Source organism: Leptosomus discolor, chromosome 2 (assembly GCF_034619465.1).
Source record: "Leptosomus discolor isolate bLepDis1 chromosome 2, bLepDis1.hap2, whole genome shotgun sequence".
Lineage (NCBI taxonomy): Eukaryota > Metazoa > Chordata > Aves > Leptosomiformes > Leptosomidae > Leptosomus > Leptosomus discolor.
This window is the reverse complement of record NC_141392.1, coordinates 47,376,674-47,394,448: the sequence shown is the minus strand read 5'-3', so window position 1 is coordinate 47,394,448 and position 17,775 is coordinate 47,376,674. Positions and strand designations below refer to the sequence as shown.

General features: G+C 34.1%; 1 protein-coding gene across 1 annotated transcript in view; it reads right to left on the bottom strand.

Annotated features, from left to right (window-relative positions):
• The window catches only part of WDR27 (WD repeat domain 27), a 68,284-nt gene that overhangs the window by 41,384 nt on the left and 9,125 nt on the right, over positions 1–17,775 (bottom strand). The window contains 11 exon segments of the mRNA XM_009960892.2: positions 1,928–2,061; positions 2,636–2,757; positions 4,841–4,930; positions 7,531–7,634; positions 8,879–8,950; positions 9,487–9,565; positions 11,167–11,243; positions 12,635–12,768; positions 13,649–13,716; positions 14,155–14,258; positions 16,923–17,055. Of these exon segments, the coding sequence (XP_009959194.2) occupies positions 1,928–2,061; positions 2,636–2,757; positions 4,841–4,930; positions 7,531–7,634; positions 8,879–8,950; positions 9,487–9,565; positions 11,167–11,243; positions 12,635–12,768; positions 13,649–13,716; positions 14,155–14,258; positions 16,923–17,055 (1,117 nt within the window).

The window sequence follows — 17,775 nt, the reverse complement described above, 5'->3', positions numbered from 1 at the left end:
TTAAAGCCTAGGCCCTCACAAAGGAATGAGGGAAAGAAGAAAAAATTACGTTTAATTAAAACTGAAAAATAATCAGAAGAGGGAAGGATTTAAAAGATCAGAATATTGTTTTCCATCTTCATTTTCTATGTTCCTCCACAATTCCCTTTATAAATTTTAAGAGTTAAGAATGGTATGAGAGAAGCTGTTGCCTACCTCAGTTTCCAAATATTACTTGTTTACCCTATGAATAGATTTCAAGCAAAAGTGGGAACAGGAATAATTTTTCCTGCCTTCCAAGTTCCTCCTGTACTATTACACTTTGCTACAGGGTAAGTACCTCAGAACGTGAGATCTCTGTGGAACCAGTTATGAAAAAAGAAAGTCAAGGAGGGAAAACCCAATCCTTTCAAAAGTACTTGTGTCTACATTTCAGTATTTTTCTTTTCATTTTATTCTATTAGTTTTACCCTCCTAACATAACATATATACCATAAAATCAAATCAGGCAATTCTGTATTACTCTGTATTTAGTTTTCCAGTCTATTTGCTATATTCCCATTCCAAATGCAGTATATAACTAAAATAATAAGAGTCCCAACAACACCCTCCATTAAGGATTTTGACCAGAAATGGAAAGTAAAGAATCATAAGTGACAGTGGATGCAGGTGACTTAAAAACACAATTTTGAAGAATTTTTAAACAGAACTTAGATCATAAACCATTAGCTACTTTTTCAAATAAGAAGGAATTTCTGTTCTTTAAAAAGTATGTTTTAAAGGAGTGATATAATTTGGCATTTTTTCTCCTTTTGTTTTCTGTATGACCATTTAAAGTTTCAGTGATGTTCCACCTACCAGGTTCACACCCCAATTCAGGAAAGCTCTCCTATTGAAAAACACATTTGAGCCTGTGCTTAGTATGTTTTTCTGTGCAGTGGCAAAACTACCAAGGAAATAGGCCAGTTGTTCCCATCTAAGAATGCAGCATGATAGTATTTAAAATATCATGAACAAACAGAACACACCATTCGCAATATAAACTAACAGACTTCAGTGTTGTAACCTTAATTCTGTTCACCCTTCCACTCAAAATCTAAATTCATAATATCAGACAAAGAAAAGTATCTCTTCAAGGTGTTTTTAAATGCTATTGTGTCTAAACATATATATATACACACACACACGCATATATGTATATATATTTGAATGTAGTAAAGTCTCATACACACAAATATTGCTGAAAACCAGCAAGAGCAAATGAAAAGCAGAGAAATGTAGTAATAGGATACAAGGACTGTTTTAGCTCCAATTACAAACTAAAAGAACAGAAAAGGTATATCAGACATTTAATAAAAGAACTGATTCCAAGAGAGAAAGAAGAAGCCACATAATGATAATCAGAATAGCACTCAGTAAAGAGTGCACGAAGGATGCCTAACAATGAAGAAACACAGGGACAAAATAGGATTATAAGAAAAGTAATTAGATACAATATAACAGTTGGAAAGTCAGTGAAAATTATGGAAGTGATCTACTTCCGTTTGACAGAGAATGAAGAAAACAGTCTCAGCATGTTAGAGTCTCTGAAAGAAAAAGTATAGAGAGAAAGATTTGCAATAGCTACTCAAACATAATTTAAGACGTTAATGCACACTGAGATGTAAACAGACAGAAGATAAAACTCAGAAGGTCCCAACTGGTAACAGTAACAGTAAAACAGTATTTGCAGCAGTTCAGGTATGCACTATAAAAAATTATTTGACATTTCAATTTTTTATTCCTATTATGCCAGAACAAAGATATTTTTACAATTAGCTTTTACTATTTATTCAATTTTTTTTCTTCTGTGATATTCTTGCCCTCCAGCCCACCTCACCACCCACAAAATTCCAGATCAAACAGTACAAGTACTTTCAGTAGTCTGTTAATGAGAAATTGTACTCACCGTTTGAGGTCATCCCTGGTTGTGTCGAGATGGAAACTTAACAGATGAAATTCAGCTCCACAACACAGCAATATAAATGCATCTACAAAATAAAACTGTGCAAAGCGTACAGTCTTATGGAAATTTTCTTTGCCCTAAAATACAATGAAAATTATTAAGAGTGGATTCTAAGATAATGATTTTTTTGTCTGAGATTCCTGGTGTTAAGGTGTAGTCTCCACGTTATCCATATGTCAGGAGGTTAACATACTATGTAATAGCCCTTCCTATTTTTGGCATGTATTAACCTTAAAGTAAAGTTTTCATTTTACTCAAATTAGTTGCAAGTAAAGTTAATAGTATTTGTAGTCAATTGAATCTAATACAATCTACCTTCAAACTCTAAACTTCCATTTGAATTGGGGAGTAGACAATAAAGTCAAGCAGAGCCAACAAAAATAGGATATACAGAGGAGACAATAAAACCACAACTTCCAGACATGCCCACTAGTTTTGTCTAGCAAGGTTGGTTGGGTTTTTTTCATGATAAAAGCCTAATTTGAAGTCAATGGAGACCACTCAGATCATAGTATCAGTTGGAATCACCACCACTCAGTAGCTCTGAAAAATCAGGCTGTATGTTCCTTCTGCAGAGCTGTTAAAATGGAAGTAGATGAAAGCACAAAACAGTGTCCTCTGTGAACCAAAATGACAGAAGTTTCTAATTACCAGAATTAGGGCAGGTTCATTATTGCGGACTGACCAGACCCTTAAAGTTCTGTCTTCTGATGCAGAAACTAACCACTTCTTGTCATGACTCCAGCCAACAGAGTTAACTGCACCATCATGACCTAATAAAAATAATAATGGAAATATCATAAAGCTCATTTCTTGCATTTATACATTTCTCCAGAGTTAATCGTATTGTTTCAATATAATTACACACAATATTAAAATACATTTTAAATACAGGTTTCAAATGGTTGGATTAAAACCGGTAACAGTAAACAGTCATTGATTTTTTCTTCCACCAAAAACCATGGAAATATGTGTCTCATTAATAATCAGACAATAATTCTAACTCTAATTTTTCTAAGTTATTGGAAGAGCATTTTAAAGAAACATCCTTGAAATTCAATTTAAGCAAAAGACAGAGTATTACTTGAAAAGAGAATCTAAGTATTATATTATAATGAAATTTTATATTAAACATGATCTGGAAACTACTTAAGACCTTGTAAATAGTTGCAATACTTTATTTTTTTCATTTGGCTTTTATTACTGAGATTGCTCTTTTTGTAAAAACACAATGAACGTGTCACTACAACAGCTTCTGCAGGAATGTCTCATTTAGATAAATAAAAATGTAACTGCCCATTTAAAAATCAGTTTGAAGTATTATAATCTCCAGTTAATAGCAAAAAGATTTTACAAGAAACAGAGTTTTCCAGTTTGGTGTCACACCATTAAAAAATGAGATTAGAAACTTAGAGAACTTCAGAAACCAGAAGCATCATCCAGAAGCTAAAATTATTAATTTGATCTAAAATTATTTTGATGCTGATCAAAAAAGGCAAAAAAAAAAAGAAAGTATGTCAAACAAATTTAACAAACTTTGGCTCATATTATTATAATTTGTCCAGATGAAGTCTGATGAATTTCACCTAGCCTTAAAACATTCAAAGTTCTTATGCTGCCCTCTTGTGCACATTTTCTCTTTAGTCAACTGAAGTTTTATATAAGAAAAAAAAAAAATTATTATTTTCAATTACAGGAAGGCTAATCAATTTATCTCAGACGTTAAGATCTTCCATGATAACATATTTCTATAAAAAGGCCTATAAACAAGGTATTTTAATTCCCAGTTACAAAAGACTTGCAGAATTTTCACCAGAAAACTGCATAGGTACTGGATAAGTACATATGTAAGTACTATATTTATTTTATTCTCAACACAAACATTTATTTGGAGGCTTTGGTTTTGTAAAAATATTTGGATGCCTTGAATCATCTGCACTAAAGAAAAAAACAAAACAAACAAAATAAAACAAAAACAACTTACCAGAATATACAAAAAAGTCTTCCAAAGTGGTAAGGAACATGAGAAACTTTAGGAAAATATGAGGTTTGGAAAATTGGAAAAGCCATGCAAAAAGCTTAAGAATCTCCACACTCCAGGCCCCCCAGTCCCAAAGCACAGTGAAGGACACGCCAGCTGGCTTGCAAGAGGCCAGTAAGCTTCAAAACAGGCGTTACTCAGGGTTCCCCAGTCCTGAAGCACACTGAGAAGGACAGCAGCTGGTTTTGTAAAAAGACCTTCAAAAAGACCATGCTGGCTGTAACTCTTTTATAGCTGGTCAACATTACCTGCACTTCACTATAGGACACAGACTCCTGAAGAGCCAACACTGAAGAGGAATGCAGAACTACTCAAAACTGTAACTGAGCATTTCAGGGAACAAAACTGAATTAATTGGACTTAGAGCAAAATTGCTGTTCTTATACCACTCTTCTCTGATGGTGCATTATAAAAATATGATTTTCCATAATCAGCTATATTCAGGTGTTAATGCTGCCTTGAAATTGAAATTTTTTAACAGAATAGATATCATTGCCATTTCTTGAAAAAGGAAAGTTTTACATTATTTCTATACAATTATTGTAATATACATACACAATGCAGATAGTAATCTATCATGATATATATTGCAATTTACCTCCCAAACAATTGAGAAATGGGAAAACCTGGTAGACAGTTTAATTCTAGCACAAAATTAACTAATCAGAGAAATAACTTCTATGTCTTGAATCAGCAGTATCCCCTCTCCCTCATTCTTCTCAAACTAACGTAAGCAGAATCTTTTAATTACTATGTCATTTTAGGTTAAACTCAATCATATACTATTTCTTTAATAAAGTAATTCATAAATTTACCTGAAAAAACATTATATGTATCTGTGATATTGGAACTGAATATCAGTACAGTTTTGTCAGCCAGGCCGCAAGCCAGCATCTCTCCATCCCCTATAAAGAAGAGTGTCTAAGGATATATATTTGAAAGCAACAAGGACCTAATATACTGTTTCTTTTAATCATAAAAATCACATATATCACTACAAAAAAAAACACAAACCAGATATTCATTTCATATATTTAACACATATTTTGCATGAACATCACAGACCCATGTTGTAGAATTTGGTAGGAATTTGTACACAATTCATTTCTTGTCCTGACATACTCTCAAAACAGATATTCATCACAAGGCAGAAATGCACTTTTCACAAAGAAAATGCTGCAAAAATTTAAATGCAGATATTTTTAACCATCATTTAAACCTTTTTCCTTATATTCATTTTTTTTACATCTTCTTACTAAAATTATATCACCTTTTCTTATATATTAGAATGAAAAGCACATATTAGTCTGGATTGCTTCTTAAAGATGGCAAATTTCCTTTATAAGATAATCCTAAAAACAAATGCAGTCAGATTGTTCATTTGTATCAGTAATCAGCAAGGGCACACAATGACAGGATAGACTCCCTTAACATGTATGCAACGGCAGTGATATATGAAATGTAATTGTTCACTCAAAAACTTTTCCTGAAAAAATTAAAATAATAAAGAGCAGATAAATGAACCAATGGGAAAAAACAAGAGAGGGTGGAGCAAGAGAAGATAGCAGTGAGAGAAAGTAAGGACATGAAGTACAGAATTCAAATCAATGCTACTAGGTTCACTGTGAAAAGTATTTTTAAAGAGGTACCACCTGAACACCGTCTTCATAAATCTCCTGAGCATCTTTACAAAAGCAGGGGGAATAAAAGTGACGCTTAACTTCACCAGCACTACGCACTGCTATCCACTGTCCAAGTACCTCCCACATTGCCTGTTCAGAATACTGTATTCCACAACACATTTCTTTTCCACATTATGGCAAGATAAACAGATAAGAGATCCATATTTCTAATCTCTGAGAGTCATGTACTAAAAGTGAATTTTAAGTGAGACACGCAATGGGGCAGACGTATATGCTAAGAAGAGGGATTCTAGAATCTTTTTTTCTGTTACCAGTTATTAAATGCACCAGTATACTAAGCTGACAAAGCACTACTTTATAAAAATACTTTTCATTTTATCTGACACGCAATATTTCAGTTGACTATTGCTCCAGGTACTAGTAATTGCACATACTAAATAATGCTGTTATATGTTCTCATCACAAAAATAAGATTACAGAGCAACAAGTCATAATTCATAACACCTCCAATATTACAAAAGGATGTTTAATAAATCTAAGAAGGTTTTCATTAACTCATTAATGTAACTTTACAACCTCTTAAGTTTTACTTAAGTTTTCTATTTAATTTTCTTTCTACTCTGTTTAAAGATGCACACAAATATTAATTTTTGTGATTCATAATTTACAAAGACCACTTGAAAGATTGTTCCAAGCTGCAATTCCAAGTTGCAAATTTGCAGCAGAAAATATGTTGTTAAGCTAGGAACCATACAGTCAACACAGACTACAACAATAACAGAACACCTCTTTCAAGCTTACAATAATATTATTTCTTTTTACCCTAATGAAAAAAGCAATTTTTGCTAAACCTTGTGTTGCTAAACTCTGTTTAAACCTGAGCGTGCATCACACCTGTGTGTGTGTGAGAGATAAAGACAGAGACAGAGGAAGATGTTCCTTCCTCAGAGTAGGAATCCTAAAAAAGGATTTATTCTTAAAATGTATTATGGAAAATATAGTGATGCTTTTCTTTCCTAAAAAAGAACTTTTAGTTTTAAGAGCACATAACATTCCTAGAAACAAGCTCTCTGCAACCAGTTTCTTTCAGAAGCCATAAAAATAATTTTTTCCCATTACCTAGGGAACAGAGAGATGGCTGGAATGTATTTTAGAAAAGTTACTGATTGCATCTAATCACTTTTATTTCTTGAAGATGAAAATAACTCTTGTCCTCAAAATACTTATAAACATTTTTAAATACTTTGAAAATACTGTGGTTTTCAGAGTGTACATTGACATAAATATGTACTTGGTAATACATTTGGTTGCTAATCTCAGAGGTGGTTTCTGTATAATCATATTTATATGGACTGGAAATTACCAAACCTATTACAAGACTCACTCCTCCAAAGCAGTTAAGAAAAATACCCTTGTTTGGATTATATGGAAGAATTCTTTTTTATATATTTTAAAAGATAAAAAGTGAATAATCTTTACATAAGAAATAGGAGTATTCTGATTCTTTTGAAACAACTTCAGCTTTTAATATGTGCTAATGACACCGAGTAAATGTCTCAGAAAATAAATTTCTCAGTGAAAGAACTTGCTAGACATTTTCAAGTTGTAGTGGGAAAGTCACAGAACAAGTCCAAAAGGAAACAAGACATAAAATCAGAGAATTAGGATCCTTTTGCAGACGTTACCAGCTTGCATGATTTTTGCAAGTTAAAAAGTGATGATCAAACAGCACATAGTATTGACAGAAAGTTTTCTGGTAATTTACCTAGCAAATCCATGGCCTTAATAAACCATTTCACATAAATTTTGGTTTTCTTTCTGCATACTGGCACAACTGTACGTTTTATAAAGCATGCACATACCGGAATATTGAACGCAACAAATGGGGGTTGATTTATAAGTAACAGATATCTCTTTTTCATACTTGATTGGAGGATAACTTTCCAATGGATATTCTTTATTTTTACTTCAAAGAAGGAAAAAAGAGAAACAGAGGGAAAATATTAAACTATCTAAACCTGGTACATTTTTATTTCAGTTATGAAATAAATGTGCTTTGGGAGCTATTCTAAACATCTTTATATAAATATTTCCTGAAAGACTTACATTAAATCCAAGATAAGAGGCAGAATGAATTTTAAATTGTCATATTTAAATTACTTCTATCACCACTGTTGTGAATTTGTAAGATCAAGAATTAAGATAGACTTGTACATAAAATCAAACTTAAATTGCATACCTGTCTAAAAAGTATTTAAAGAATTCAAACTCTACCTTATTGTGACAATAAGCAATACGAAAAATATCTCCATATGTAAAAATAAGAATTACACCGATCATCTGTTTAACAAGATACTAAAAATAACCACACAAAATTTAAAGTGTTAAGTAGCTTAACCTATCATAAAATAGTGCAAATCAATCTTGAAATTATCCGAAATGCTCATCTAAAGGCTTGACTACGTGTGCAAAGATTACAAAAACTTAGTCTTGAGATATTAAGTGTTTGAGAAAGTTTATGAAGTCTTTGTTGTTTTTAAAGAGAAAAACCATGGCATTAATCAGTCTTTACTTTTATGTTTGTGCTACGTAGAATAAAGACTCTACATAATACTAAAGGGCAAAAATGTGTGTAATATCCCCACATACCACACCAGTTAACAGGAAAATGCCAGCTCTAAAAAAAAAAAAATCTGTTCTTTGTGTCCACAGTGATTATGAATCCACTGGTCAGATTGTACCATTATGTATACTCTGTCTAAATCCATTAGAGTAAGTTTACATTAGCTTAAGATATCATGATTTTAGGGGTGAATGAGGCACACAATCTGAAATCACTAAGTCTCACTGTGCCACATTCAGTTGTTTTTCTGACTATGACAACAACATGTTGGGTCTATGCTTCCAATCATATTTAGCACCAGTTCTTTCTAGCAACAAAAATCTAAGAAAATATATTTATAATAGATATAAAAATATGTATATATTCTTTTATATATAAGACTTAATCAAATTTAATTGACAGTCTGATAATCTGAATCACTTACTGCAGTCATTTTATAGCAAATTTACAAAGACTTTTAGTTCCAGTGATATCCCTAAATAAAAAGTTCCAATGAAAGAAGCAGATACAAATCATATTTCCAATAGAACTGTATTTATCCTCATTTTAATTTGCTCCTCCTGTAATGGTGTTGTTGGATTACCTACCATTTACAGCTGGTCTTCCACTTCGATATCTCCTTTTTCTTCAGGTTATTATTTGGAGAAAACATGGTCATTCTACAAGAAAGAACACAGACTTTCCTATATGAAACATGAAACATTCAACATTGCATGAGAGAAACAGTTTTTATTTCAAACAATAACCAGTTCTCCTTCCTTCTTACTATTTGTGTCTACTAGTAATTCCCATAGGTAAGACAATGCACACATTGATGACAAGATAACTTTCTAATGATCTAACGCTCAAGCTTGCACATAAGTTTTGCTTTCTGTGAGTTATTTGTTGCATAATGCATTCTGAAGGTCAAAATTCATTCATATAAAGTTCTCAGACATTTCTTTCTGCAAGCTGAAGAAACAAGAGTTTAATCATATGAAAGGGACAGAATGCCTAATACAGATTCTGAAAGGAAGTTGAACACTGACCAGAAGCTGTGAAAATTTTGGTTTACAACAGATTTCTAAAATTATTTTGTTTGATAATATCATATCTGTTTTTCATGGGTGATTAATTTCACAGTCTACATGGCTCTATTATGCAAAAAAGTATCACACACCAGTAAAACAGACGAAATATTAATGTATCTACTCACTGTGGTGCTGTTGTATAACCTGACGACTTAATTTTATTACGGAAAACCAATGGCTGATCTTTCACCGTGCTTTTCACTCCTGTAGTAAAATAAGTTTCACTAAGCTTTTTTTTGACATTATGTTTTTACAGTTAAGGCAGAGACTTAGTTAAGCTAGCCCAGTATAAATATTTGATGTCTCCTTATGCTACAAAACACATTTATGACCAATCACTCTAAAATGATTACTGAGAAAAGGAAAGAAATATGAACTGTTACGCTGCATAGCCTCCAATAATATCAATGAGTAGGAACTTCTTTAAACTTTGAATTAACAAGAATATTGTTCTTCGGAAATTTTTTAATTATTCATTCATAAATGTGTTTTCTAGTTGCCTATTTTATGCTCAGACTTTGCGTGCACTGGCTATAATGTATTCACACCTTATATTTGGAATAGGGAATGCATCTAAAGATCATTAACTTGCTGGTGGGTACACATAAATGTTTAGGGGTTTACATGGTTTACGTCATAAATAATGTCAGCATTCATACCACTATACTAAGCAACTTGAAGCGCAGCCTCCAGCCAAAACTAAATATGAGCATGTCATATCAGCAGAAACAAACTAAACTAATCAAATAAATGCTGTAAAGGGGGAAATCTTTTTGATATTCCCAGGGAAAAACTTCAGGTGCATTGGGAGTGATCTCATGGACAGAAACCTATGCAGAGGATAGAAGATACTTCAACCCCCACCAGTTATACTTTATCTAGTGATGAGGCAGAAAAGAGTCCTTCCTGTAAGCTCCCAGCGCCACTTGCCATACGATTTCCTATCATCATAAGAAATCCTACGGTCATAAGACTGTAAGATTTTCTTACAGCACCTAGTCTATCTGAGCTTGAGATGTCAGCAAGGGTAGTACAGATATCAGTGCTGGGTGTCCAAAGCAGCCTGGAATTCTAGCTAAAACACTGTAGATGCATTCCTGGAATATCACACATTAAAGACATAACCCTTGACATTCTAGCAGGTTCAACAAGTACAATTAGTATAGTAAAACAGATTATTTCTACATGTCTACAGCTACCAGTATTTTTACATCTTTCTTAAAGAAAATGTGATGATGAAAAAATTATTTTGTAAGTATTTTTTGGACTTCGCTTCACTGTTGCTAAGCAAAAAAGCTACAAGTGCTTCAACAGCAACTGTAAGTCAGATTTTTTTTATATATATACAGTAGCACATTGAGGCAAAAATTACCTTCCTAAACTTGCAGGTCTTGACAGAAGACTATTCAGGACAATAAAATTAACCAAAACAGGTAACCAGAGTTAAGAAAGAAACAACAAATTATACAGAGAAATGTATTGCATGCTATGGAAAAGGAAAGACTTAGGAAAAAATGAAAACATTCTACACTCTTTAACTCTTAAAATCCACAGAAAATTCTCAGAATATTTTTTGAGAGAAGAAAAATACCTTACTACCATCATTTTCAGTACAAATATACAGGTAGGCTATGAAATACTACTAGAAGTACAAAATTCTTCCTACTAAAATAAAATGTAACGCTATATATATTTAAACCAGAAAGCAATATCCTGATTGTATTAGGCACCAGCCAGTTGCTAATTAGTTGCTGTTATTAAAAATACAACTTTACTAATTCATTTCAAGATTGGTTTATACTTACCAAGTGTTTTACTAGAAGGTTATTTCATGCTTTTCTTTAAACCTCTACACAGTGGAGAATTTGTCAGTAAAGAACACCTAAGTTATAAAACCAATCACAAAAATTGATCAATGCAATGACAAAAGCATCAGATTAGGAAGAGGTGTCAAAGCTTCTTTTTAGCTATTTGTGTGCACATGTGTATGTCTATGTGTGATACCAGTGAGATTTTCATAAAAACAAATAAGGCATAGTGGATTAGTTACCAGCTCAGATACCCAGCAGCACAGACAAGCCTTGGCCCTGACTAGATTCACAGACCATTGTATTTACATGTTAAACCCCATTTCTGTGAATATTAACCAATGATTTTATTATAAGCACCGAAATCTGCACTTCAGTGAATACGGTAGGGTTTTTATTGTCTTCAAGTTGTCACTATTTTCCTAGAAATCATTTAGAGAGACATGAAATACAAGAAAGTAGTAATCAGCATGGATTCACCAAGGCAAAGTCATGCTTGATCAACTTGATAAACTTCTATAATAAAATGACTGACTTGGTAGATGAGGGAAGAGCAGTAGATACTGTCTGCTTTGAATTCATTAAGGTTTTACACACTGTCTCCCATAAGATCCTCATAATGAAGCTGATGAAGTATGGGCTAGATGAGCACACAGTGAGGTGGATTTAAAACCAGCTGAACAGACAGGCCCAGACAGTGATGATCAGTGACACAAAGTCTAGTTGGAGGCGAGGAACTAGTGGAGAACCCCCGGTGTCAACACAGGGTCCAATTCCATTCGACATCTGCATTAATAATCCACATGAAGGAGCAGAGTGTACCCTCACCATGTTTGCTGATGAGACAAAACTGAGAGGAGTGTCTGATACACCAGGAGACTATGCTGCCATCCAGTGACATATCCACAGGCTGGAGAAACGGGCTGACAGCAACCTCATGAAGTTCAACAAGGGGAAGTGCAAAGTCCTGCACTAGGGGAGGAACAACCCTGTGCACTAGTATGTGGCTGTATGCAAGACTAGAGCCAGGCTCTGCGCTCAGTGCCCAGTGAAAGGACAAGAGACTGTGGGCAAAAACTGAAATACAGGAGTTTCTGTCTGAACACCAGGAAACACTTTTTTTACTGTGACTGAGCACTGGCACAGGTTGCCCAGAGAGGTTGTGGTGTCTCCCTCCTTGGAGATATTCAAAAGTCATTTGGACACGGTGCTGGCCAACTGACTCTAGGTAGCCCTGCTTGAGGAGGGCAGTTGGACAAGATTGGCCACAGAGGTGCCTTACAAACTCAACCATTACGTGACTCTGCGATTTCTCTCACTCGATACAACTAAAGCATGATAGGAAAACAAGTAAAATAAAACCATATCAACAAATAGCACTGTACAAAATCATCTGATGCACTCCAGTGTCAGGAAAATGCATAATCCAACTCAAAAGAAAAAAAAAAAATCAGTTATTCTGTACCTGGCAATAACTGATAGACTGTTCTTGTTTCCATACCAGAGAAAATCACTCTGCTGAGTTCTCACCAATGCAGCAGGGTTAACTTCCAGCATTGCAGTCATATCTTCAAACATTGAGGTGATCAAGCATAAAACCTGCAGCAATTATACCATAAAATAACACTCCATTTACTTCATAATTTAAGCTCCAGCACTGAAGCATTTATAAAGGAAAATGAAATCACTTTCTGTCATTATGAAAATTAGTCAAAAATATCCATGATTTAGTCTTGCAGAGAATTAAACTGGCCTTCAAAAACATACGTTGCTTAAATATGTGTCTTAACAGACTTGCATATGTAACAGTCACAAAAACTCCAATACCTTCTACAATAGAGATATTTCTGCAGTAAGAGTTGTGAGAAAAGAAGCACACATGGAAGAAAGATTGGCTTCAGACATATGCCGAGAACACCTTAAGAGCTGAATTTAAAACAAAACACTGCTATGTTAAACATGTAGAAAGGCCTAGATTCAGCTCAGTTCTGTAGGAAACCTGTAACATCAAAAATGGAGTATACAGACAAGAATGCCTTTCATTTCCTTAAAAGCACTTTTGGTGACTTTCCACAGAAATTTTCTTACAACTTAAATAGTTTTCAGAGATTTCTTGTACAGATTCAGAAGGAGTTCATCCTAACATTGTTTGAGAAACAAGACGTAACAACGCTTATATCTTTTTTTGCCTAAAAGATTGCCTCACTCTTGACATTCGAGGTACACACCAAACACTATAAAAAACAGTTCAGCTTTTGCTTGTCAATCACAGTATACATACTGTGAGAGCTTTAAAACTACCCAGCTATTTAAACTAGTAGATTCCATAAAGAAGAATCAACCCTCTCCAGAGAAACTACTGTGTAATTCATATCAAGCGAAACAAATGTGTACATTAATCTATAAAGTATAATTAATATTTATTGAAAATAACTGGAAATGTAAACATTCATTAAATCAGTGTCCACTGTATACTTACCTTTCCATTAACTGCTTTCCTTGTTAATGCACACGATCCGGCAAACCGAATGCTGAGGTCACTGTAACCTTTACCAAAAAGAACATAGTGCTATAAATTTGTATTTGCATTTCAAAAGAAAAAAAATACCATCTCTAAGACAGGAAAAAAGAAATTGCTTAGACTAATATGACACCACAACAATCCAGTGTCTTCAGTATACACCATTCTAGTTTATCCCCACGTTGTAAAGGAGGAGTAGAATAACGTTCCTTGTATTTAACACTCACGAACCACAAAAATTGAATAAAAATTCATTGCTAGAATTCTAGTGCTGACGCATCTTCTGAGAGAAGTCAACAGTGCCAGAAAAACATACAAAAATTATTGAGAAAAAAACATTTTAAAAAACCCACTTAGTTTCTACTGTATTCTGCTATTTCACAAACTAATTCTTATACTACTTATATTAGATAACAAAGGAAAGCTAACACATTATGTTGTAGTCACATATCTTATAATCATACCTTTGTAAGATAAAAAAGCTTCTAATTCAAAGTTTGCCAAATTAGTTATTAACAAGCCAGTAGAGCTTCCTATCCAAAAATAGCCAGTATTCAGGGAAGAATACCTATTAAAAAAAAGGGAGAAAAAATTATTTAGGTATGATAAAGAAGCTTTTCTAATTGCAAGACACAGCAATTGGCGTTTTTTTAATGCTTGTTACCCAATCCAATTACAACAACAACAATAAACCACACCAAGAAAAGATTTTAAATTTACAGCATTTTTTTTTAATCTGTATCGCAAAGTAAAAAGTTTTAATCAAAATTTGTGAAGTTTTGAAAACTAAGAACAAAACACAATCATTAAGTTTATGCAAGTGCTCATGGTAAGTCTAAACCAGCATAGGAAATATTCTTCTTCAAAAATTACTGTAGTTTTTAACAGCTGGGAGATGCTGCAAAAGCACGGTATGAACAGAGTAAATTCAAACAGAGACAAATCCACATATATTCTTACTTTTACAACCTGTAATATGAACACAAAAAAGCAGTGAAATTTAAGGTGTGTTAGTACATACTTAAGGTACAGGGGAAAAACTAACACCAGCTAAGGAGAAGAAAAGCCAGGCAAGCCTGGAATGTCTGTCAGTCTGTGCTTAGAGGCAGTAGCATTGCAGTTAGGTAATGAAATCCAGCCTTCGCAAACACCACAGAGTAGACCAACTGGTTACAATTTCAGTCAACACCCTCTCAGAAGAAAAATGTAATGAAGGATAAGATGATTATAACAAAATAATGGTTGCCATTCTCAAAAATTAAAAATGTTTTGATGTCACAAAATAAAAATTGACATTAACATTTTAATAAATTTTCCAAATAAAAGTGAGTAGACTTCCCAGTTTGATTTGTAAAGTCAGACCACAAGAGTTGAAGTAAGAATATGGGAAAATATAAAGCTGAAACTTGTCATGAAAAGACTCACCACCGTTGCATAATACCTTTTGTATTAAACAAAAAAACAAACAAAAAACCCATAACCAATAAAACAACAAGAAACTGTCAAATACTTTAAAAAACAGACTAGGAAAGACAGTTTCAGTTCTAGTTTGTGATATTTTATGTGCCCTGTATAGTTTTATTTGTGGTTTGCACTATTTCCATGCATAGCTGTAACAAAATGGTTTAATTTGTGAATTCTTTGAATTATTTATAAAGAAGTGGCACTATCAAGCTATTATGAGCAATGATATCAATATACAGGAAGTTGATCTCACTCCCACTTTACAGTAATAAAATGCCATCCACTGTAATAAAATTACTCAAGGTCAAAAAGCTTAGGGAAGTATGAGACCCATTATTTTTTGGGTATCAGTACTGCAAAAATGCTTCGTTGTTGCACTTCATAGTAGGCAGGAAAAGTGGTAAATCAGGGGTTGCTCAGTTATTAAGACAAATCTGAACCACCTGCTAAAGCCAACACACCTTATAGCACCTTCCAGTACTTAAACAGAGCCTACAGGAAAGGTGGGGAGGGACTCAGTATCAGGGAGTGCAGTGATAGGATGAGAGGTTACGGTTTTAACCTGAAAGAGGGGAGATTTGGATTAGACATCAGAAAGAAATTATTTACTGTGAGGGTGGTGAGGCACTGGCACAGGTTGCCCAGGGAAGCTGTGGCTGCCCCCTCCCTGGCAGTGTTCAAGGCCAGGTTGGATGGGGCTTTGAGCAACCTGGTCTGGTGGAAGGTGTCCCCGCCCATGGCAGGAGGGTTGGAACTGGATGATCTGTGAGGTCCCTTCCAACTCAAACCATTCTATCATTCTATGATCTTCTGGCCTTAGAGTTCTGATATTCCATTAAAGTACGTCTGAGATGTACATCTTAAAAGTCACAATTTCCTTCCTCTCACTGGTAGTCCTTCTGAAAACGCAGGCATCATGAAAATAACTTTGATAATAATTGCTTCATATTTAACAAAGACAAAGTGATCCAGGATTGCTGGATATTTTTCTTCTCTGTTTATCAAAAATTGTTAATATATCTAGCCAGTGGATTAATCAGTTACACCTGTACAACCCACCACAGGGCAAAGGATGGAACAAGAGTTTCCTAAAACATGTTGTGGCTGAGAAATTTATCCAAATGACAATTACAAATAGCAACAAAAACAAGTTGTTCTACAAGACAGTTCTTGTGGCAGTATCCTGAACTGATCCACAGATGTCTGATAATATATTTCAGCTTCTCTTCAGGAAAGAAATGCAATTCTTAAAAGGGTTAATTTAGGTACCTCTCCTCTACCTGGGAACCAATTCCATGGGGAGGAGTAAAACCATCATGCTTTCAAACATCTGCCTCACTGACAGAAGTTTGGCTAGAACAGGTTCTGTGGTTTAAAAGTTACTTAAATTTGGAAGGCAAACTGACACAGGCACACAGCAATACATCAGACTTACTTCCTTAGGAAAGCAAACTAAAAATAAATTTGGCTATTTAATTCTAATTGGCTTCTTAATTGTTTCTGTAACTGATCTTCCCTGACTAACTGGTATCAATAGATGCTAAAATGGGTATTCCCAATGCCATTTTTATAAAATTATTTTTCAGACTAGAAACCAGTTTTAACTTTGTATCAGTTTGAGTTGGCCACCAAAACTTGCAGATCACTAAATAACATTCTTTGATTTTCCTATTGCATTTTAAAAAAAATAGTAAGTTGCAGTGAAAATAATCCAAGAATCAATAGGAACTCCTAGGAATAGATTCCAGTGGTATTTTGAAGGACTTACATGTTTTCTTCATTACGGAAACATACTATAAAGTCACAGTGTTCAATTAAGAGGATAGGCAATGAAGTTTCCACTGATCCTTCCAGTCTCCCGCTGTTTGTTTTGCAAAGCTTGGAAGTATTTTGCCCTTCACCTAAGACAGACAATCAACAATACTAGTTATCAAAAACCAATTAAATAAGGGAAACAGATAGTATTTAAGAGAGGATTGGAAGCAGTAAAGTAGCATGAACTAAGACCACACTCAAGAAGTTTCTGTTTCAAAAGATGTCTATATCCTAAGAGACAGCCCTCTTGAAATATCTTTCCTCGTTATTATTTTATTTTTAGTACCATCTTCTTTCAAATACCAAGAGATAAAATCCAAAGAGCCTACTTAAGGACTGAAAAGGAGTTTGCAGAATTTAGGTGTGTTCATCTCAAAAAGTGACTCTCAAACACGTATTTCAACAACCCTTAAAAATGCTGGGTATGTTTCCACTTAGCCTGAAAATTCCCTTGACACTGAAGTTACAACATAATCCAAAAACAAGATAGAAAGCCACCTCAGTTTCATCTTCCCAAGCACTCTCCAATCCATTATGCATGTGCAGTTCATACCTGGGAACTACTAACAATAAATTCAGCATTAGGTAGAGACACTATATTGCTCTCTTTCAAACATCCAAAGATGAAAGTGACACCCATATATTTTAAATAATAAGAAATGTAGCAGTCTTTCTCATCAGGTTAGGACCTTAGGATTGTTGAAGCTGGACCACTAGGCTGCTAAGACTACTGCAGTCATTTGAGCCAGAAAAAGAGCAAGCAAGGGAAATCAAATCTCCCTTTCCCTAAAGAAAGCTCTTCTTCC